The sequence below is a fragment of the Psittacula echo genome (assembly GCF_963264785.1).
Source record: "Psittacula echo genome assembly, chromosome: 1".
In the NCBI taxonomy this organism is placed as follows: domain Eukaryota; kingdom Metazoa; phylum Chordata; class Aves; order Psittaciformes; family Psittacidae; genus Psittacula; species Psittacula echo.
In genome coordinates this window covers 142,299,835-142,324,958 of record NC_137735.1, presented here as the reverse complement: position 1 = coordinate 142,324,958, position 25,124 = coordinate 142,299,835, and the positions used below count along the sequence as shown (strand labels likewise).

Here is a 25,124-nt window from a genome sequence, read left to right as displayed (position 1 = left end):
GAAAGCCATATTCATTGTAGCTTCATCACAATACCTAATTGTGCTCCATAGGCTACCAAACTAATTAAAGTGAAAGATTGACTTAAAACACAGTTGGACCTTTTAACAAGCACTGTCTTGTAACAGGTTTGAGGATGGTTATCTTTATTCCAAGAGCTCATAAATAAGCAGCAACTTGGTTTTCACAGGAAAAAGAACTAAAACTGAAGCTTCCCTCTTTTGCTGCAATGATATCCTAATTTGCAGTGCAAGAATTTACCTATGAAAATACTCACTTGAATACACTTTTAAAAGATAAGTACTCTTTTCCTTTTTTTTTTTTATTAAGTAGTCCCTTTGGAAAGGCATAATCTCACATGCTGTGTGTTGCATTCTGTAAACTAGAATAAAATAGCATGCTCTGTAGTATCTTCTGTATTAGATGTTTTTGTTAAGAATGTTTGCTAAGGGGTAAACTAAGGATAAAAATTTGGAATTTTGGTTAGGGCTGGTTGTAATGTGACAGGAGCTCCATTTGTGTAAAAATCAGTATTGCTGAAATAAACATGGGCAGGAAATTATTTTCCTTGCTGGCTGAAAACTTAATAAAAAAAAATTATTGAATAAAGTGGGTTCATTCAGGAACTACCTTTACCCGTTTGTACATTTAATTTCTTAGGACCATGTGTTCCTTTTATCCTCTAGATGATGTAGCAGAGGATGGGATCTGTGGGGTGGAGCCTGCTCCCCTGTGAGTGGCTGTAGCTGTTGTGCAGGCTTCCTCAAGTGGAGCAGATGTGGCAAAGGCAACCTGCAGAACTTGTTAGTCCAGTCTCTGGCTGTTCTAGAAACTGAAATCACTCAAGTATTATCTATTTGACTTGCCTTTGGAAGGAAACTCAGCTTCCTCCAGAACCAATATGAACATCAAACAATTCACATGAGACAGAAGGAAGTACATGTGCAAATAACTGAGAATTTGGAACGAAACTAAAAGGAAACTTTTAAATAAGGATGTAGGCCTTTATGTTAAATCTAATCGTTGTCTTTATGTGACTTTCCCAGGCTGTAATCCATAACTCAAGAACCTACACTAAAATTTATCCTGCCCAAGCATAGACAGATGCCTGCACTGCTGCAGTTAGGTGTATAGTTACTCCAGCTTTCCAAATCCTGAGTTGTCAGAAACCCTCTGCAAACACAGAGAGAACTTAGGGCTATTATGCTTGTAACACTCGCAGCTAGAGCTAATGCCTGGAGTGGCATGAAGTATGTGACCACTAGGCATTTAAATCTTCCTGCATGTCAGACACACATAGCTGATGGGTACAGCTAAGAGAGACACTGAAAACTTACTTGGAATTTCTGAAGTGAGGTTAAAGTACTAAATTTCTGATGACTACTGAAGTTATTAGAAGAAAAAAAATCTTTTGTTTTGACTAATTACAAACAAACATAAAATATCCAGCATAAAATATCTTTAACACTGGGAAAAGCCGGAACTTGTCTGAGGTTCTTCTGTTTGCTGTCCCTTTCACTCCAGCCATCAGAACACAGCCTCAATGCAATGTAACAGGGTAACACATACTGAAACACTGACACACCCCTTCTTCTCTCTTCCTGCCCCTTGCACACATCCCCTTAGTGAGACAGGTTACACATTCAGGCAAACAAGGCTGTGATTATGCTGTATCTCCTAACGTGGTTACAACTGTTCTAGGACCATTCCCATCTACCCGAGTACTCCCCGTTCTCTCCATAACACTAAGGAGCTTGCAAGGTGATCCAAGACTGAAGCACTTGTTCACTGTATGGCAATTTCAATGCAGGAGTGTGTGTTCCCTTGCACCCCAGAGCATTTTTCCCATAAATAACAATTATACACAAGTCTAGTGCTGCTGTTGCTTTCTTTGCTTTGCTACCTGTGCTCATACTTAAAGAGTCCCCTCTCCCCTCAGGGCTTTCCTTGTAACAGTATTGAGTCTGCCTTGTATAAATGACTTCACTTTCTCTTTGCCAGGAAAGAACACCCCCACAAGCTGAGTTAGTCACTGATATAAGCAGGACTGTTCAGCTACAGCCTTCTCAGTTAGCTAGTTAGTGTCTCAATGAAATGTATCTTTCTGCTTAACACCCCACACAGGTGATTAAAAGGGTGGTGGCAGAAATTCCCGAAGTTAAATGACAAAGAACACCCCCATCAACGTTTTCTTCAGTTTTTATTTAAATAGGTGTGATTCTTAAACATAATTAATCCATTTTGTATGCAACTGCTTATTTTAAATCAGCTTTTTATCCTAAACATGAGCAACTACAACTACTTTTGGTTGGTTGTTTCAGACCTTTGTGACAGGAAGGACAGAAGTATTCCTTCTGAAATTCTGCATCTTACTGTCATGGGCAGTCTTTCACCAATTCTGCTTTATTTCAGCTGCAACTGCCCTTGGTTCTATACCAAGGCTTGATCTGTGTCCAGATATGTCAAGTGTAAGGTAAAGATGCTGTCTGAAATAGAACCCATCTTTTTCTTTAAAACTCTTGTCACCAACACTAAAGCCAAGGATGAATACATTTGTGGAAGACTAAAATGCTTAGTTTATAAAATCTAAATAATTTGTAATGATTATTAATCTGTAATAATTTATTGTGATTATCTAATTATATGTTATTTTTCCCCTGTGTTTAGAGATAACTAAATGCAAGTTTGTTATAGTCAGCTGTGTATAGTAGCAGAAATATGCTACTTTACGGGACACACCTCTCAACAACTAGAAGCAACTACTTTGAGCTTGTCATCTAGATAGATATTTAATCAATCACACCCTTGTGCTGGAATATAAGCTGCTCTACATGGTTTTTTCAGGTTTTTGTAAATTCAGAAGCAACACCTGGGGAGCAAGCAGAAGCCAGGAGCATTCCTAACTAATGCAGTCCAGCAGGTTTCATTCACTTTGTGAGTAGGGAAGGAGGTCAAATGGAAAGGGGCAATGCCAGAGGAGCATTATCACAGGTTACCAGGGCCTAACACAGCTCCCAGAGGATACCTTCCATAATATACTATTCACAAGACCTGAGTTTGTTGAAGAGGCTGTTGCAGATCTCTACTTCTTCCCCTTCCTACCTTTAGTACTACAAAATCTCTCTCTTTACAGTGTGCAATTAGTTACACCTGCCTACTCTTAGAAACAAAATCTGCAAGATCCTTATGGGGACACCAAGTACCATCTTTAGTGTCATCTACACTAAGAGGGAAAACGTCTGCTTACTAGATTTGTTCCTAAAGTTGTAATGTGCTGAAATGAACGGTTTAAATGGAATAAGTATCACTGTTGCAGGACCACATCATTATTAATTAGGGAGCTGTCTGCTGCAGGGGTTGGTGCAGCACAAACAGCGTGATGAAAACCCCCACTGTTAACAGCTTGTGCTTTATTGCAGTCAGAGAGAGTAATGTGAGAATACAGAAGTTTCCTTGGCATTACAGATATGAGGAGGGTTGGAAGAACCAAGACTTTTAGCAATCCCTAAGATTTATATTAAAAATAATAAAGTAAACCCAACACAAACCCCAGCCACTCAATGACTTACCTCAATGCTTCACTGAAAGCTTTCAGCCCTCCTTGGGAGTCACTGTTTCCTCAAAGGCAGCAGTGCCTGACCTGGAGGTGGAGATGCTCCTGTAACTCCTATAGAAGGATCAAGGCTTACAACTGAAACCATCAACTTCATGCTTTCAGTCTTTCTATTTTTATTTAAGAGTTGCGTGTTTCTACGTTACAGCCTTTTGGGCTTCATCTTTAAAATATTCTAACGCAAGCCTATTATTAATTCTTACCCAAGCTGACACTGAAACAGCATGGTCTTCAGAACTGAGCCTTTCAAAAACAAAATCAAACTGCAGGTACAAATAAAAGTAGACAAACTGATAAAATTTTACTTCTAAAAATCGTGACTAGTTCTTGTGCTCTCAGGAAAAATTTTGATGAAAAGCATGACCATGCAATTATGTACCCATATGAATAATATGCAGACTGGGGGCTACAAAGCGACATCTCTTCGGCTTTCCACAGGAGCTACAGCAAAGGCTGCCTTCAGGAGAGCCAACAGGCTTGTTTCTGGAGAACTGGGATTCTCAGGTAAGCTGGTTGGTTGCCAGCATTCCTGCTGGGATGCTGTGGCTCTGCAATGCTTTAAGCCAAAGGCCATATTTACATTCCAGCCTTGAGGAAAAATTGTATCACTTGTCCAAAAAGAAAAACAATACTTCATCACCTCTTCTCCCCTACCGGTTTGGGAGGATCAAACATCTCCTTTACAGAGGTCAAGGTTATATATTCACAGTTAAAACACAGGGAAAAAATTGAGATAATAATTAACCAGTAACCACTTAAACGTGTTTCCCAACAAGCTGCTTCAAACTCACCTACTTCCAACTATACATAAACTAGAACAAATTGTTTTGTTACTGCAGAAAAAAAACCCCACACATGCTGTTCTCATTTAACCCCAGAAGAACACAGAAATGCTGACTGTTCATAGAATTGAAAGTTACCTTTTAAAACACTGGAGACAAAATGCAGTATTAGTTTTTCCCAAGTACACTGAATAATAATTTACTTAAATAGTACAGGTGTAAACATAACTGATGGAATAACAATTGAAATACCTGAAGCCATAACATGTTTATAGAAATGGCATGTGGAAACCAAAGCCATGTGGGACAGAATTCAACACATCTCCCTGAGGTTGAATAGTTTGAGTGAAAAGGAAAGCACCAGAATCCAGGCTTAAGTCCAAAGAGGAAAACTAGTCTTGTCACATAGCAAGTTCTGTGGTACATTTATGACAATTACAATTGTATCAATGAATTTTTATTCAAGTGTTGTCTTAAATCCATCTGGAAATAAAAGGCAGTGTTGACTACCACTAGAAAATTGCAAATAAAATGTTTAATTTCAGAAACCGAGTTCACCATTTATAAATACACTAAAACATAGTAAATGCAAAATTAGATTAGGCATAGGTACAGTATTTTAACAAAGCTACAACTTTTCTAAAAGGTCATAGGCAAATGATGACTTGTTTCCCAAAACATGTTGAATGAAAACTGAAATGAGAAGGTTAATCTTTCTAGAGTTAAATCATGGAGAATGGTCGTTTCAAATTAAAATGCTGGCTATTTTTTTTTTTTTCCATCTTGAACTCTGTATCCCATTTGCCTGATGGACACCAACAGTTAAGAATCAACCCTACTACATAAAATTCTAAGCAGTGCACCATATCCATAAGGCTATTACTGAAAATCAGAAGATCTTTTATTTCTGTACTAGGAGCTTTAGGACAGGCTGTTCTACACAACTGAAATTACGTTAGGAGTAAGGACTCAATTTTTACAAGAGGGAACCTTATAATTTTGATGCGCTAAAGATTAGAAAAAGCTTTAGAATGATACTAGAGTCTTCATGGTTAAGTTTCTTGCCTTTTTTTCTTTGTACATGGCATTAAATAACAATCATTAATTCACAAACTCTGATAAGACTTCCAAAGGACTTTATAAATACCCAGAGTATTTCTGTAGTTCAGTTAAAATGTAAAACCTGAACAGGAGAAGCCAAAATGGGAAGTTTTACTACTGATTCCTGTAAAACTGGCATTCCATATAAGCTCAAATTTAAGATTTATTTTCAGATATTAAGTCAATAGTCTCCTGTAAATACATCTTCCTCAACAGATCTTCTTAATCCTTTAAGTACTTTAGGGCTTGCAGTTAGAACCACCACATGATAAAAAGACAGCTTGAACCCATCTTTCGTGTACAGCTTTCTTCTGACAACTACAAAAGCTGTTTCTTTGCAATTAAAGCAATGTTGAACTAAAATACAGTACCTGGTTTATGTTTTTTACATAATAATTGAATAAAAAACTACAGAATAGAACTGTGTACATCTTTTTTTTTTCTTTTTTTTTTTTTTTTTGCCATTCTATTAAAACAAATGATTGAGCTTTTTTAAAGTTCATTTACAATTATGAATTAAAACCTACATAATTTTGTATAATTTGACAAGACGGGCTATCTCTAGTGTGACTTTTTAAAAAACATATATACAATACCTGGCCTGAAGTACTATGAATAAGGCACATGTAGACATATCGAAAGCTGAAAAAAATGAAACTAAAATTTGGAATTACAGTCACTGATTAGATGTCATACATGGCCCCATTGGAGCAATTTAAAAATCCGAGTTATAGATAGTTAATATCCAGTGAGCAACAAGATTTAGTCTAGCAGTTTGTTCATTAGTTTCAATACTGGAAGTATATTAAAGGAAGATTCACTTTCAAAAAGATAAGCTTCTCAAAGTGTTCAATCATTAACCTTGACTGACTAAAGTTGTTGCTTTCATTGGATGTACTGAACAATCTCTCTGAAGGAACAATGCTTGGCGGACAACCCAAGAACCTGACAGCCAATTTTGACAGTACTGGCCAAGATGACTTCTTAAAGTTCCAGTAAGTTAGAGGATCACAGTTATGCTCAAGCACTTCTTCCTCCAAGTAAGAAAGCACCATTTCCTCTGGTAACTTTGCTCTTTCTTTCGGGTCTTTTGTTTTCTTCATGTCACCCATGAGTGACCAAAGATTATCTTCCCCATATGAATTTGTAGACGGTGAACCTGAATCGCATCCGTTGGAAACAGGTTTATCATCATCTGAGGTAGAACTCATTATTTCCAGCTCCCTGATTAAGTCCTGTTTATATTGTTCAGCCTCCTCTTCTGTGAATAAGGATGTTTTATACCGGGGATCCAGAAGTGTAGCAAAAATGTACCTTGGATCATGAAGCGTGGAGGACAATCTACTCACCATAGCTTCTTTCAAGGATTTTAGCATAGTATCTATGCCCATTGTTTCCTCAAATAGCATTTCTATTTTCCTGTTAAGTATATGAATCATTGGAATCACTTGGCTTAGAGTAGACATGTGTGTACTCATCTCCCTGCTTGCAGCTTCAAAAGGTTTAAGAGCATGACACACCGACTGCATGACTTCCCACTGATCACAACTTATCAGCTCCCGAAAGCTACACTCTATTGACATTTCATCAATTGCTCTTTTCTGTTCAATAAGACGTTCAAGCATATGAAATGATGTATTCCACTTTGATGGGACATCTTGTATTAGCTGATGCTGAGGCAACTCATACTCTTTTTGCAACTCAGCTAACTTCTCCTTTGCTTTTGCTGACCGATGGACGCGTTCACAGATCTTTCTTGCAATACTAAGCAAATTCTGAACCATTCTCTGGCTTTTAATAGCCTCATTTACAATGACATTAACAGTGTGACTAAAACATTGTACACTCGAATGATCACCTTCATTTAAAGTTTTCTCTATGCTCTGATTATCAGTGACAGTAATCCCAATCTGCAGGCCAATGGAAGTAATCCATGTTTCCCACCAGTACTCTAACTGCTTTTGAATACTGATTCCATTGTAATCGCAATCGATCTGTGATACATTTAATAGGGCTGAACAATGGTAATCCTCACACTGTGGTCGAAATGAAGACTCAAATGTTACCCAGTGAGCTGTCAGAGTCAGATATTCTCGTGTTTGGTTGCTCATCCATATTCCAGATGTAAAATGGATCACTCCACTTTCAGCTTCTTTAAGATGAGAAATAATTATTTGTTTTACATTATCATACATATCTGGAATTGCTGTCCTAGAAAAGTAAGATGGAGAAGGTAAAGAATACTGAGGTTGCAAATATTCAAGCAGCCTGTTAAAGCCAATGTTGTCTACAAAAGAATATGGCTGAAGGTCAAGTGCAATCATTTCAGCTACAAGACTTGTGATTTTTTTGGCAACTGGGTGAGAGTCACAAAACTTGTCATTGGTTTCATCAAAATTTGAAGACCCTAATAATTCAGTGCTCAGTGGCATGTGATTATCCGTCGACGAGGACAATACTGTCTCCGAGACATCAGTTTTCAAAACATTGTTATGAAACCGCTGCAAATGTCTTAGAAGGCAACTCGTGCCTAGATTTGTTGGCTTTTTCCCCCTACTTATCGTACGTCCACAGTGCATGCATACTACTTTTGTTGAATCTGCAGAACAAATTGAAAAGTGATTCCACAGTTTTGAGGTCTTCTTACTGTTAACAGGAAATATAATTTGATTATCGTGTGTAACCATTGTAGGCAAGTCAGTCAACTTTGAGGATGAACATTCTGCAGAAGCCAAAGTGGCATAAGGAGAATTTGCCAAGCTCACATCAAGAAAGCTCTTTTGGTTTCTAATTACATCAGGATGGCGTCTATATAGATGTCTCATCAAGCAGCTTGTGCCCACATCTCCCTTCTTACCACGACTTATCATACAACTGCAGTATCTACATACTGCTTTTAGACTGTCTGCAGGTGATAGTGAAAAGTGGTGCCAAACTTCTGATTTAAGCCTTTTCATAATCCTTTTATTTTGCTGAAATACAGCAGTAGGTTCAAATATTAGTGGACCTAGTCCCTCACACTGTTTCTCAGGAGAGGAAACAAAGGAGACTTCACCTATATCATCGGATGATGACAGCATTGAGTCTTCCACTAGGGCATCTCCAGAAGAGAGAGTAGTATGGATCTCCTCAGATATTCTGTCTGGAGAAGAGGAAACAGAAGTTGATTCTTTCATTAGTTTTCCAGGAGAAGATGACATAGAATTCAGATCACTATCTGAGGGTAGTAAAGAAGGCAACAGAGTTGGAGGTGCGGTGTAGAGAGGTGGTATGCTGGTACCACCCCCATTCTCTTGCAGGACAATGGAACGATGGGCTCTCCACATGTGTCTTATTAAACAACTCGTTCCCAGGTCCTTTCCATTTTTTCCTCTACTGAATTCATTCATGCAGTGGATGCAAACAGCTTTAGAATTATCTAGAGGTGACAAATAGAAGTGTTTCCAGACAGCAGATCTCCTCCTGGAACCTGATGTGCTCTTTGGAATTACAACAGCTTTTTCTGCTACATTCTCTACAGTGTCATCATATTGGTTGTTGGGTAGTTGTGGAGACGACCCAACCATGACTTCTTCTTTGCTGCACTTCTCAGAAACGGAAAGATCTGGTATTTCCTCAGTAGAAACAATAGAAACAGATTCCTCAATTATTCGATCTGGAGATGGTATTTTAGAAGCCATTTTCTTGACCAGTTTTATGGGGGATAATATAGAACTCAGATCTCCAACATCTGCAGGCTGAGGTGCCAGTAACAATGTAGATGAAGAAAAGGAGGAGATACCTGGCATACTTCCATTCTCCTGAATTAGTACAGTGGGATGGGCTCTCCTCACATGCCTCATGAGACAGCTTGTACTCAGGTCCTTTTCATTCTTACCCCTGCTAAATTCTTTCATACAGTACATACATATTGCTTTAGTGCTATCTCTAGGAGATATAAAAAAATGGTTCCAAGCAGGTGATTTTTTTCTGGAGTTTATGTTTCTGCTAGAAAGGAGGCTTTGTGTCACAGCTTCCATTGCTACATCATACAGCGTACTACTATACTGAGAAAAAAGAGATCCGTAATCATCTTCATTTTCTGTAGATAAATATTTGCCAGGGTTGTTGGTTATGAAGTTCTTTTCTTTGTCCTCTTGTTCATCACTGCTGTCCACATGTTTGAAATCATCTTGTTCTGTCTTTATATCCATTCTTTCTAAAGTACAGTTAATGCCGTCTTCCTGTTGCTCTACTTTTAAAGTATTGATTTTACCCAAGACGAAATTACCATCCATGCTGGGGAAACCTGCTTTACTCTTGTCTGTGAATGCCAAATTCTTCTTGCCAAGTCTTCATTTAGCAATAAATACATATAACTTAAAAGACTATTTAAAATTTGATTTAAATGATGTATCTTGTATACTGAATGCAAAACACAAATGTGTGTATGCGTAAGCAAATATGATTAGACACAAAATTGCATTTTAAAATTATAGACTTAATTAATGGAATCTCTTTTTTTTTTTTTTTCCCCAGGATCAGGACATTTCAGGTCATAGATGAATGTTCTCAAAGACAGCTACTGTTAGATGCTTCATGTTGTAGACATAATCCTAAAAAATGAATGTTCTATTTTCTTGTTGAAGGAAGCCATTCTGTTCATCTTGATTGGGCAACTGCAATTCTTTTGCACCATCTAGAAATAAAAAAATCAGAAGACAAAGTTGATTAACACACTTTAAATAACTACAGTAAAGGTGAACTAAAACCATGCACTAAATATCCTGTAGGGTGTTTTTTAATATATATACAAAAATAATCCAATCTACTACTGAAAAGATTAAACCCCCCACTTTTACTCCATACATTTATTGTGGGCAAATACACGTCTACCCACGCAGCTCTGGTTCAGCTTTGACAAAATCTAGAGTCAGTCCAAGAATCACTTTTGTATTTGCTTGGACATACCTATGCCTCATCCTACATCCCAATTCAGCAACTGCATAATCATACATATGCATATATATATATATATACACACATACACAAATGTGTACTATATAGGTATCTATCTACAGATGTATACGAAGACAAGCAGGCATTCAATCATGTTACCACAGAAATATGTACTAAAACCCAGATGTTAAATTATACTCCTGTACACTTAAAACTACAGCATTTTACAAGAAACCTCTGTAAGGGTGTCCAGTGTTGTCATGCTAATCTCTCTTCCTCCGACCATAGTCTCACATGGTTATATTTACGTCGTATTATTCACAGACAACATCATGCTATAGAAAAAAAAAGCTACTTTTGGAGTTTGAAGATTAAGCCCTGAAATACTCAATCTAGGCTAACTGGGCTATGCCCAGTTAGCTCCCAGCTTTTGGGAGGTCTCCCAAAAGCACAGTAACGTCACTTGAAGCAAAGATACATGCAGCTGCGTATGCTGGTGCATAGTGCAGCACTGCCAGCTCAAGCTCCCCACCTACCCAAGGATTATGCTAGGAAGTCCATTTACCCTGAGATAGCTCATTTCCCTCATGTGTAAATATTTCTCCCATAAGCAATTTCAGTACAAAGAGTAATTTTTTGAATTATGGTTGCATATACATCACAGGCAACAGCAGGCTCAAAACCAGACACCTCCTCCCCCAGAAGAAGCTGTTTGCATTTGTCAGCCACTTTTTTTACTACAGTTCTATCAGAATTCTAAATTTTGCCAAACTCCTTCTGACTTATTCTCGTGTCATTCATGTAGTTATTGGTACCTTCATTCAAGATAGCAAACATGTTTTGACCACACAGGCAATGCTACACTGTGCACTCCAATTTGTGCACATTGGCTTTTATGGCTTTCTCTCTAGCTGAAGACAAAACACAAACTGGAAAGTGTTTTTAAGAACTTATCACACAATTTTCATGCTACTCAAAAGACAAGAATTTCAGCAGGCAAAAGGTGAAATTAGCTAGACAACACACACACAAAAGTCTAAGTTGTATGCACACAGCCATTTCCCCCGTTTCAAGATCAATGCCATATTACCATTGAAACCTATTTTAATTGACATTTCTCTGAGGTCTGTTTGCAAAGGTGACCAGAACACACTTATTTCCTGTGGATTTCAGATTTCTGGAAAGCCTATCATGGCAATAACTTACTTTTCCAGTGCAGGGGAAGGAGGTGCAACCAGCTTATTGCAACTATTTTAAGTCAGAAGTTGCTAAGAGGAGGGCAGTAACTCTGGTTCTCTTTCTGTGAAAATTTTAGTATTTGTGCTCTGCCTTTCTCCCTCTTAGAAAAAAAACCGGCATTTTCAGACACCAAAAGACAAGAGGGTTGAGCGTAAGAACATTAGTTGTAATGAAGGGAGAGGCTTGAAGAGAAGGAAAAGAAATCTAACCACTATGCTGTACTTTCCATGGGTTTGTAAAATTACATCTAAGAACTTTGGCAGCAGAGACTAAATTTACATGATCAAAACTGAATGAAACACAACTTAGTGATCACACAGGTACTGAAATGGAAGTGTGTGCCTTTGGGACAAGCAAGAAAGTGTAAGATAATCAACATGTTCAATAGATTTTTTTCATCTTTATTTTGATCTCATCTGTGATTTTGGAGCTTGTACTGCAAACAGGAAAAGCAAGAACACATAATAAGCTGTTGTGACTTAGGATCACAGAATAGAAAGACTCACAAGCAAATGACCCCCTTCAGAGCTTACAGTACATAAATTATGCATGTAAGTGCCTAGTTACAGTAAGCACATTGCAGATTCCTAGCTAGATTCACACAAAATACACACATGCATCCACTGGCATCAGGTTCAGATAAAGTTGTGCACAATTTATTTTCCTCAAAACAGGTAATCACATCTCTAGTCTGCAATTCCTGTAATTTCTTCTATGCAAAAATAGTTCTAGGCTTTTAACAGAAAAATCCACGCAGATGCTTCACTTGTCCCTGTCCTGATAAGCAGTTACTGCTTAACACAGCTAAGCATAAGGTAGCTGCGATGGGAAGATTTGGAAACCTGACAAATGAGACCAGTTGCAAACTTCTTAACAACACTTAACTAGATTGACAATGGTTAAGTTCCTAATCATTATCAGTACATATTCAAACAGTTATGCCGTAATAATCTTTTCCTAAATTAGCATTGAGCACACAATAATACTGAGCTGATGCCACTAGTTAAACACTGATGGCTATGGTCCTTGATGGTATTAGTTGCTGAAGCAGAGGTGAAAAGGTGAGGCAGCTGTTTGGACTCTGAAGCAGGAAACTCGGAGGTAGACTTCCTTCTTCCCTGCTGCTCCTTGATGCTGTTGTGTGGTTGCAATGCTCATTATCTTCTCCACTGAAAAAGGGTGTGGGAAGCAACCTCATCTGCTCCTGACACTATCTACGTTCTTTTCTTTAAGACTATAAACCGTTCTTGTTCCACCAGAAATCTTCCCTGCTTTTCTGTACTCTTTATTTTGCTTGCAGATTTTACTACTTTAATTGATTCATGTATTTCTCCGCTCCTATTTGTGCAATTAAAAATAGTCTAGATTTGCAGCTATGTCTTATTTCTGTACCTGCTCTTAGCTGTGACATAAAATTCTTCCATGCTGTTAGAAGGGTTATGCTATTAGCAGTGTTACAAAGTGCTTATGGCATCACAGAAATTGATCATAAATACTATGGATTAGAAGGGACCTTCAAAGCTCATCTAGTCCAAACCCCTGCAATGAGCAGGGACATCAACTGGATTAGGTTGCTCAGAACCACATCCAGCCTGGCCTTCAATGTCTCCAGGGATGGCACATCCACCACCTCTCTGGGCAGCCTGTTCCAGTATTTCATCACCCTCATTGTAAAGAATTTTTTGTCACATCCAGCCCAAATCTCTCCTCTTTTAGTTTAAAACCACTACCCTTCATCCTATTGCAACAGGCCTTGTTGCAATAGTCTCTCACCATTTTTCTTACAGGCCCCTTTTAAGTACTGAAAGGCTGTAATCAGGTCTCCCCAGTCTTCTCCTCTCCAGGCTGAACAACCTCAGCTCTCTTAGCCTTCCTTCATAGGAGAGGCATTCCACCCCTCTGATCATTAAGAATATATCCTGTGTCCAGTTACACTCCTTCATGTGTAACTCACGACTGAGTTTAAGACAAGAAAACATTAATTATATCTTGTCCACTTTATAGCTGCAACAGGTCTTTGGCTACACAGTACCTATTTTTCTGGGCATTGTTGGTGCCTTCTAGTAATGCAGAGTAACTGAGATTCTCAGAGAAGACTTGTGAGGGCTGACAGATCACTTCCTGGGAAATCCCGAAAGTTGGATGCTCCTTACAAGATTTTGCAGATGGTTTTCCCATGTACCGTCTCCTGTCATTCCTCCCCTTCCAAACTTCTAAGCACGATCTTTACTGCTTTGAGTGTTGTTACTACATCATACCGTAAAATTAAGTCAAGCTCCTTCTCTTCAAACACCTTTGAGGGTTCAAAACAATTTTTTTTTTTTAGCATACAGTCCCTGAAGCACTCAAGGCTTGAAAAATAGATGTGCTTTTCATCACCCTCTCCCACGCCAACTCTATGTAAGTCAATCTGTTTAAAACAGACAAACGCAACAAAAAAACAGAACACTCCATCCTATCTTAAAATTTTACAGTAATCTAGAACAAAGCATGGATTTAGTTATGATCACCTTTACATAACTTACTTACCCTGGGACACAAGGTACTGGAAGATAAAGAATACTGCTACACGAACAGGCTATTCAATGAGATGGGAAGTGTCTTCAAACGTACAAAAGGCTACAGTCAGTCAGCTGAAAACTAAAATTACTTATGCCTTTGGAATCTCCTCAGACACAGACAAGCAGTGAAACAAAGAGAATGAAGAGTCACCTTGCAATAAAAATATTCAAGGAAAATAAATGGAGCTAGAGAACAATTATCTACCTAAACATACTACTCTATTAGCTCCTGAGTGGCTGTAGACAGCCAGTGATTTGCTCTGGTAAGTAAGCCTGCAGATACATTTTATAGGATTTTCCATTCAAAATGGGATTACTGAAAGTGTATGGTGCTTGACAAGAGATGTCAGGAGAATGTCACTGAAGCAAAGACTGCCACAGCAGACTGCCATGACCAGGAGAAATCACTGCTGAAGGAAGGCAGTAAAATAAAGAGAAAACACTGGTGTCTTGGCATTGCAGAGACAGACATAAAAACCCAGAGAAGTATGAAAAGTATGCAAGAACACTGAGACACGAAGAGTTTATTTGTTTGTAAAGCAGATAGTGGCTGGTAAGCTTTAAACAATTTTAGGTTGAATAGTCAGGCAATAATAATAATGAACTTCATTATAATACAGAATCTTAGGCCCAGTAATGGTCTAGAAAAAGTAGTTTAAACCACAAAAAAAAAAGTCCAAACCAAACAACAACTTTATTATACAAATGCATATAGCGCAAATATAAACACACCTGCAACATGCAGGAGTACTTGCTTCAAGAAGGATGCAAAATGTGGAGACAAAGTGAAGGCAAAAATATTTCCTACTTTCAAAAAGAATAAAAATCAAGAGTAGTGACAGATTCTGAGCGCAGGAGGTACACAGAAGCACATTGAAAACAATTTGCACAAGCAGATGTCAGTTATAGAATAAACAGTGCTTTTTTATTTCTTGAAATGTACAGGCATCATTAAAAACATCAAGGAAAAAGAAAAATCCCTAAAAACCAAGAAGTACAAGGAATAAGGAGGAGACAGACATTCTAAGAATTATTAGCTTCTACTTCAATGGTAGGTACTGAGCTGAGGAATATTTGCTTAAAAAAACCCCAATCCAACGGCCTAGATAAATTTCACCTCTTTTCAGAGTTATAAATCCTTCTAAGAAGGCAAACTAAGAACAGTCACATATTTCTCTCTATAGAAATTTCCTATAACAAAGTATCAGTTCACCCATAAAAAATACCATGCATTTGCAGGATACTGAGCATTAAAACGTGGTATTAGAAGAGTCTGCACATTTATCATGTTAGTCACACTCCGAAATGAGGTGGGTCCTACATTTGAGTCTCACTGAAGCTCACAGGACTCTGCACAGATGTGTAAACATGACCTAGTGCATGTAGAGGACCAACAGGAGAGAAGAGGAAGGTAAAGTCACCTTTATTATTCCATTACTTTTCCAGTCACCTAGAAGGCAGATCTTACATTAACCACTAACTGCTGTGATTTCACAAAGGTATTCTCTCCAACTTGAAAAATATCCTCTCATGTACACACACACACAAATAATCCATCTGGACAGAAAAAAAAACAAAACAAAAACAAAACCCAAAAAAAGTAAAGTGTGGAAGCAGCACCAACAATACTGTACACTGCTCCTCAATGACAGGAATAGTCTTCGCCCTAATCAAATACTGGAAGAGAATGATGTAACAATTAGGACAAGTAATATTAGAGATTTTTATTAATTTTATATGAAAGAGTTGAAGTTTATAGAGATTTGTGTACTTCACAGAAAATATGTAAAAGCATATACACGGGAAAAAAAGGACAAACTATTACTTTTGTAAGTACTTTCTTTTACTGCAGAAAAAAGTCCTGATGTTAGAAACAAAGTATTTTTATTTAAAATTTCAATTATTTAGTATGCTTTCCCCCCTACTTCTAGCTTAAAAAAGCAACATACAGAAGTAACAGAAATACAACCTTTTTTAATGCTGACTGAGAAATAGTATCTATGTTAGCTCTTCTGTCACAAGCTACTGGTCTTGCAGAAGTCTAAATTTCTCCCTCCATGACCCCCTGCCAATTAGGAGAGTTGTAATATTTTATCTTTCTTCTTTTGTTTTTGTTCTATCTATTCTGCCATTAGTTCTGCAAGGTCATTTCACTATGTTGCTTATCCAAGGTCTTACCCTCACTTAAGGCTCCTAAGGGCTTCTGAAACACTTGCAGAATGAAAAAAAAAGCTTCTGTAATTATTTTTTAAATTTCATTTTGGAGCGAGAGAAACATTTAGAAAAATCCTGGTTTACAAACAGGGAACATCCACGAACACATTTTATGTTTGTGTAAACTTGAAAAGACGATTCAGCTCTCGGACTAGGGCTGGTGGTGGGAAGGAAAGAAAAATGGGGGAGATTATTTTCTCCAAGGCTGAAGCACTTCACAGATGTGTGGCCAGACAAGCAGGATGCCACATGCGGGACCTGTGACAGGCTGGAGGCAGGAACCAGGCAGCTCTCAAGGGTACCGCAACTGCTTGGCTTCAGCTGCTTAAGAAATGTAGCAGCATCCTGGCAGGGCTTAGGTGATGCCCTCAACTCCCTCATCCCTGCAGAGAAGCCAGGAAAAATTACAAAGAGAACATAACATATCCAGAGTAATGCCTAAGGAAGGAAGGAAGGAAAACGTGCCTTGGAAAGTGATGGGACAAAGGTACATGCTCAGAGGCTTGGGAGACAAAGCAGGAAGAATGAGAGTCCCCCAAGAAAGGTATGTGAGCTCCCTGGTGAGCTCACACGACCTGCCAGGACATGAGACAGAGACCTCCGATTTATCCAAGTACAAAGATCATTCATGCCTCTTCATGTTGCTGAAAACCTGTGTGTGGTGTGAGCTGGGGCCTAAATCAGTCATTCCAGACAGAAAAATCAAGGTGTGGAGAGATGAGTATTATTATAGCCATAACTATTATCACTCTGGGTACTCAATTGTAATTGCAAATGTAGGAATTTAGCTAAAGTAGAGCCTGAAAAGTTAAAAACACTACCAGCTAAATGCAAATATTTCCCCCTTTCTTGCCTCCTGTTCCTCAAAACATCAAATAATTTTAGTGTGAACACGGGCTATTTCGTACTAGGCAGTAAAACACATCTGCTACTGCCAAATTATATTTCCTTGGTTTAGGGGTCTCTCGATTTTTGTGTCTTCTAGGTTCACCACCACCACTAACTTAACAATGATGCAGGAAGATAACAATCAGCAGCACAGCTCAGAAGAGACAGGTTTAGACTGCTGTTAAAGGGACAGTGTCGAGTTAAAATCTAACCAGCACATAGAAAACACCTAACACTGCAGAAACTCAAACTCCTCAAACTCAAACTTGGCCTCTTACTCTTAAAAGCTGGACTATTTTGTACATCTGTTTTCTCCTCTTGCTACTGTAAACATTAAAAAGTCTCTGTTTATTGATCATTTTCAGATAATCCCTGAAACCTCAGGAAAGATTCAAGAACTGGAAGCCTCAGCTTTGTGCCAAATACCTCTATCTCAAACACTAAATCATCTGCATCACAGTGTATGGAAGAAAGCATGTGCACCAGGTCCCCCTCACAAAACTACACTGGCTTTTAAACTGATGTGTAAAAGGAGTGAAAATAATTCATAACAATGACAAAATTACGGAAAAACAGCATGATTTATGGATTAGCATCATTAAAAAAATACTTTAAAATACACACAAAGTAGAAATGAAGCAAGATTTCATTTTAAAAATTCATGGTTTGGGGTTTTGGGAAAGGTTTTGTTTGTTTGTTTTTTAAAGAGGATCTGGTTCTTAATTCAGCTTTTACACCAGTATAATCCTCAACCATAAAACTTCCTTAAAAGACTGAGATAATGCTTTTTAAATATATATCATATTTATTATTTTTGAAATCAGCTATAAATAAAGACATTTTGCTAGCATGTGGATTATTCACATCTGGCTGACATTTAGTTCTGCCATCCCTATTTAGTGTCCAACCAGATTTGCTAAACATGCCCAGTGCACAAACATTTCATCAGACCCCAATGATACAGACTGATTGCTCAGCATGTTTAAGAATAAAGCAGGTATCTGACATAGAGTGAAGCAGGTGTCTGATACAGAGCAGGGAGTCAAAACTCAAGCTTATTTCTGGAGAAATCAGTCTTCACAATTTATTAAGCACATATCTATTTGAAACATCACCCTCCACCACCTAAGCTTAAGCAGCACTGTTATACACTATAAAGTCCATAGCAAAGAAATCCCCATTCCACACAAACAGCATTTATCCTAAAAGTAGAATAAAAATGCAAAGTTAAAACAACAGAAAGATCACCTCAGCCAAAACAATGTCACTCATCATTTCTGTCCCAGCTCTTATCAAGAGATCACTCATAAAAAGCAGATCTGTCACAATAAATAAATTCAGTCAACATTTGACTAGGATCCAAATTGCCTCTTAAGTGTTAAAGCTTCTTCTCATTATCAGGTATGATACTGCTGAAGTAACACTTGCAGGATACGTATCTGTTCACACTTAACAAAAGTCAGATCTGTCATTAGTTAAAATGCTGATGTTTTAAGCAACAATTTCATTAAAACTTTGAACAGGATTTTCCCTACATCTTATACATCAATTCAATGTTGCTCCAAGAGAAAGCTACAGGAGATAATACTCTTAATTTTGGTATTTTTATAATTTAAAATTTTTGACAAACAAATACTATATGCTAATACAATGGGGTAGTTCTTAATATTAATGTTACAAGAGATAAGGTGGTTCTCTTCAGAAAAAAAATTAGATTTTTATAAACAGCTAAAGCATGTATTGTTTGGCTTATAGCATTTTTAGTGCAGGACATCAAAGCTGCTTGTAGCATCTCATGCTGTACAATTTGGGGATGAGGGGAGATGAATGAAGGTTGCAGTAACAAAACAGGTGGGTAAAATGCAGAAAGTTAACATAAGAACAGAGTAGGGAAGATGCATCAGTATTATCATGGAAGAGGAAACAACACACAAACACAGTATCAACAGGTATGTTTCAAAAGAATGAAACACAGAACATTTACTCCTGCCTTCAGAAAAGCATCAGCAAATTGAAAGCAAAGCTCTTCTGACACTTCTTTTCTTAAGTGATTATTTCCTCTTCCTAGCCCATTACTCTTCCAGTTTACAGCTGAGTAATGTAAATGGGACAGGATTAAAGACAGGAAGATTCTTCCCCTGATGAGTCCACCTTCTTAGCTTGCCATATACTAGACAACATACACCTTTGTTGGTTTGGCTTGCTTTGGTTTTTATTTTAAATGTCTATCTTTAAACACAGTAGGAGTGGAAACTTAAGGACTTCAAGGATGATTTTAAACAGCTAAAAATTAGACACCTATTAAGTAGAAAGCTGAGGGTTACAAAGCTGAATAGGTAGGATGACGAAGAATGAAAAAGCAGTTAGAAGAGGCACGTCATGTCTTGTGTACAGTAAGTCGTGCTGGAACTCTTAATGAAAACACCAACATAAGCATAAAGTGAACAAAATTTCACAAAATGTAAAGAGGGTCCTTTACAGAATGGAGTATTATGCTGACCTGTTTCAGCTATAATTTTTCTAAAATAAAGGAAAAAATAAAAATTGAACGATACCTGTTGAGCTGCCAAGACTATCATATATTAATATCTTTTGTTACTAATCAGATGAAGTCTGAAGAGGTCTGTTTTAAAAGCCCTTCATAGATACCCATTAATCCAATTCTGTGCTTATATTGATGCCAGTTAGTTACACATCCTCAGTTTCACTTGTGCTATGGAGAGGTTTCCCATGATTTAGATATGTCATAGTCATATAAATGTGAAATGACATAGTACTATGCTTACGTATACTGTAATGCTTGTGCACATAAAGGTAGGTTAGAAAAAAAATGGAGTTCATAGCTCCTGAAAAGATCAAAAACATTTTCAACAGAATAAACAGTAGTTTATCTGCTTCAAAGTGACTTTTTTACAGCAAAGCTTAATTGTTCTTTTGTCACAAATACTGAAGTCAGAAGATACGCTCAACTGCAAATGATTCTCCAAGTAAATCAGTTTCTTCTCTGTACCAGGTATTCTTTCTTCCTCATTTGAAGAACTAGGGCTAGATTTTACTTGAAGCAAGTAAAAGACCATCTTTTTACTAAGTATATTAAATATAACAGAAAATAGTATTCACAATACCATCCAAAAATAATTTTACGGACTTCAGAAACACTCTGGTTTATCTTGACAACAAGCACAAGAACTACAACAAAAATAACCAGGTAGCTAAGTAACTTTAAAGCCAAGCTTCCATATCATGCACAGAGGCATAACTGATCATGCCCATGGTAGAAGCGAACTTCTTATGCCTCTTTCTAGTTTTTTTTTGTCACTTTGTATTTTCAAAGTTAATTGTATGTTCATCTGACATTTTCACCCAATATCTCAGCCTAAAAAACAATGACCTCAACTCTGTCCCTCTCAAAACAAGCATTCCTACTCATAAACGGGGTAGAGGGAGAAGCGAGTGTATGGATCTCCCCATTCACTTGTCAAGAAGCCTGTCCCCAGCCTCCATGACAAGGGGTTTTCTCCCTTTCAACCTCTTTCAGAGGCACACTCTCTTTGCCTTCTAGGCAAGGTGAGACTCTGAAGCAAAGACCCAGCTGACACAGGAAAGACACAGCTGACACATTGTTTCCACTAGCACCCCACCGAACATTAGCAGGAAGTACAAAAAGATACTCCTGTCCCTAGCAAACAAATAGCTATGTCACCTTCTCACAAAAGAAATGGTTTAAAAGAGAACCATCCTGCTGCCATAGACACAGATTTTAATTTGAGCAAATAAGGTTTTGCTCAAGGAGCTAACTAAAAATACACCAAGAATTTCAATTAAGAATAAAGCTTTTTGTAGTACCTATTCTAGCCAGTGCAGTTCGTGAGATTTAATTCATGTAACGTAACACATAATTTAAATATATTTTACAGAATAAGGTTACACAGGTGTTTTATTCAGAGAAGGATCCACAATATTTTTAGTACAAGGTAAAGAAAAGGATAGCCCTTGCTGTTTCCATTTGCTTGATTTCTACTATTTTACAGAAGCCAAAATATTTATTTTAATTAACCTAATACTTTGTCAGGTACAAAAAAAAAAAAGGAAATAAATAAAAATGTTTAGAGAAAAAAGAAGGATCAGGAATCTCCCTGTTCTTTATAAGCATCACTGTATTTCCTCTCACAAACAGATTATGGTCTCCCCACAGCACAGTATGCCACAGAAGACAAATCGACATCACTAGGAAATGAAAAGAACAGAACTTCATTCCTCCCATTTCCCAGTGTCAAAAACAAAGATGCTGCCACCAGCATGGTCTGCACACTGGCTCTCTGAAAGGTGACCCACTCTTCCTACTGTTTCAGCAGCTACTAATCCAAGTCACAAGTGAAAACCTCTCATGCAATGGGTACTACCTGCTGTCTTCTAATGGTTCCCGCTCCTCCTCCCATCTGTAGATATGCTTCCACAGTTATTAGCACATCACATTCCCACCTTTAATGCAAAAGAAAGAAGGGGAACCACACTGTAAAAATAGAAAACATGATATGGCTGCCATTATCTATGCCATTTTAGCAAGGATTTGTGGTCCCAAATCCTAAATAAAGCAAGCTCACATGAGCTGGGAGCCAGCAGTTGGGTGGGAGTTATAAACCGAAAGCAGTTTCCACACTGCTCTTTCCTCTTCCACCTCCTCATGGCATATCTAACACTATCAGATCCCTTTAATCAGGAACTAGATTTTCTTCAACCATCTAAACTGCACATAAAAGCTACTGCATACCATATGCACATTATTCTTGCAGTGAATGCTAAAGGATGTAGGTCTGTATATTTCTTACCTACCAAAACTTAGAATTTTAACAGAGAAGAATCTGGACAGCAGAATATTCCCATCTTTGTTCTCAGCCTCATATAGGTACCCACTCTTAGGGCACCCATTCTCAAAAGAGTGCTTTCTTAATCACAAATGAAGAAAGCACTACAGACAGAAGGAACATTTGCAAAATGCCAGCTCTCTGGACCACAGCACTTGGACTCCAGGAGTTAGTATGCAATAATGGAGACATTCAAGGACAGGCTGAATGTGGTTCTGAGCAATCCGATACAGGTGAATACGTCCCTGCTCATTGCAGGGCGTTGGACTAGATGAGCTTTGAAGGTCCCTTCTAATCCAAACTATTCTATGATTCTGTAACTTCTACACTGCATGGTCCAATCTGTATGTGAATGCATCACATACTGTATATATTGATACACTGAAACGCAGAGGAAAAACAAAGTCAGCCTTTAACTACCATGCCATGAAGGAAAATGCCCCAGCAAGAAACAGTATGAGATCACTTAGAATCATAGAATAGTTAGGGTTGGAAAGGACCTTAAGATCATCTAGTTCCAGCCTCCCCTGCCATTGGCAGGGACACCTCACACTAAACCATGTCACTCAAGGCTCTGTCCAACCTGGCCTTGAACACCGCCAAGGATGGAGCATTCACAACCTCCCTGGGCAACCCATTCCAGTGCCTCACCACCCTCTCAGTAAAGAATTTCTTCCTTACATCCAATCTAAACTTCCCCTGTTTAAGTTTCAACCCGTTACCCCTTGTCCTATCATTACAGTCCCTGATGAATAGTGCCTCCCCAGCATCCTTGTAGGCCCCCCCCTTCAGATACTGGAAGGCTGCTATGAGGTCTCCATGCAGCCTTCTCTTCTCCACGCTGAACAGCCTCAACTTTCTCAGCCTGTCTTCATACGGGAGGTGCTCCAGTCCCCTGATCATCCTCGTGGCCCTCCTCTGGACTTGTTCCAACAGTTCCATGTCCTTTTTATGTTGAGGACACCAGAACTGCACACAACACTCCAAGTGAGGCCTCACAAGAGCAGAGTAGAGGGGCAGGATCATGTCCTTCGACCTGCTGGTCACACTCCTCTTGATGCAGCCCCAGGATACGGTTGGCTTTCTGGGCTACGAGCGCACACCGAAGCCAGCTCATGTTCATTTTCTCATTGACCAACACCCCCAAGTCCTTCTCTGCAGGGCTGCTCTGTAGCCGCGCCTGGGATTGCTCCAACCCAGGTGTAGGACCTTGCACTTGGCATGGTTAAACTTCATAAGGTTGGCATCTGCCCACCTCACACGCATGTCGAGGTCCCTCTGGATGGCATCCCTTCCCTCCGGCGTATCAACCGAACCACACAGCTTGGTGTCATTGGCAAACTTGCTGAGGGCGCGCTCAATCCCACTGTCCATGTCACCGACAAAGACGTTGAACAAGACCGGTCCCAACACCCATCCCTGAGGGACACCACTCGTTACCAGTCTCCAGCTGGACATCGAGCCATTGACCACAACTCTTTGCATGCGGCCATCCAGCCAGTTCTTCATCCACCGAGTGGTCTACCCATCAAATTGATGTCTCTCCAATTTAGAGACAAGGATGTCGTGTGGGACAGTGTCGAACGCTTTGCACATGTCCAGGTAGATGACGTCAACTGCTCTGCCCCGTCCATCAGTTTCGTAGCCCCATCACAGAAGGCCACCAAATTGGCCAGGCAGGATTTCTCCTTAGTGAAGCCATGCTGGCTGTCACCAACCACCTCCTTGTTTTTCATGTGCCTTAGCATGCCTTCCAGGAGAATCTGCTCCAAGATTTTGCCAGGCACAGAGGTGAGACTGACTGGTCTGTAATTCCCCAGGTCACCCATTTTCCCCTTCTTGAAAATCGGGGTTATATTTCCCTTCTTCCAGTCATCGGGAACTTCACCTGACTGCCATGATTTTTCAAACATGATGGATTTTTCAAATATGATACATAATAAAAGATGATATATTTTATATATTCCTCACATTTCATATTTCCCAACAGAAACACGTAAAAGTGACTGTGTTCTATGAAACCTTAACAAAATAGTTAACAAAAAAAAAAGGCACAAGGAATTAGAAATATGTACTATGAATGCATTTTCTAGGCTGGCTAAAATAATCTAAGTTCTATTCCAGAGTGCTTAAGACCTGAATTTCAATGAAGCACATGAATATGATAAAAAACAGGTGATAAAATGTATACTCTTTTTTGTTGGAGTTCATATTGGCATTTAATGTCTTTAACACTAACCACTTACAGATTTTATTATCTATCAGAGCAACTGAACTTGCAGTTAACAGTTATTTCATCTGTGACTACAATTCAAGAAACAGTTTTTGAAGCTACTAAGACCAGATACTCATTCTCTGTAGACAGGTAGTACTGAAGTGGGTATTTTGATTGAAAGCTTTTAACCTTGAAAGTCACATTAGAAAGGCACTATAAAATGCTACAGTGCTCGATGTCAAGCAATGAAATGGTGCAAAGTATAGTGACCCCAAGATAAGTATGATAGAATTCAGCATTAAATACATGAAAATGAGCTTTTGGATATTGAAGCAAAAGCAACATTGTCTCTTTTATCAGATTTCTTTACAGTGGTCTAGAAGTGACTCAAAAGACTGCTGCAAATGACAATTACTCTTTCCTGCTCTTTGGCTATGCTACGTACTTGGAAAGAACGAGCAGTTTATTTTTGCTTAGACTCTGATGAAGAACAATCCACAAGCAGATTTGGTATGTAAAAGAATCCCCCACACCTTCTGCATGTGTCACCTAGGAAAACTTAACATCAAGAAATCAATCTGAATTGTATTTTTATTCTTCTTTTCCTATGGAAGAGAGTCTTATAAGGGAAAGGCTTAAGACAGCTGGGGTTGTTCAGCCTGGAGAGGAAAAGGCTTCAGGCAGACCTTATTGTGGCCTTTCAGTACTCT

At 38.6% G+C, this 25,124-nt stretch overlaps 1 protein-coding gene across 1 annotated transcript; it reads right to left on the bottom strand.

Annotated features, from left to right (window-relative positions):
• Positions 1 to 6,282: 6,282 nt before the first annotated feature.
• On the bottom strand, positions 6,283 to 9,771 carry ZBED4 (zinc finger BED-type containing 4; the record flags this gene model as incomplete). Its single annotated transcript, XM_080610310.1, has 1 exon — positions 6,283 to 9,771. The coding sequence occupies one exon, from the start codon at positions 9,769 to 9,771 to the stop codon at positions 6,283 to 6,285; it is 3,489 nt and encodes a 1,162-aa protein (XP_080466436.1).
• Positions 9,772 to 25,124: the final 15,353 nt, after the last annotated feature.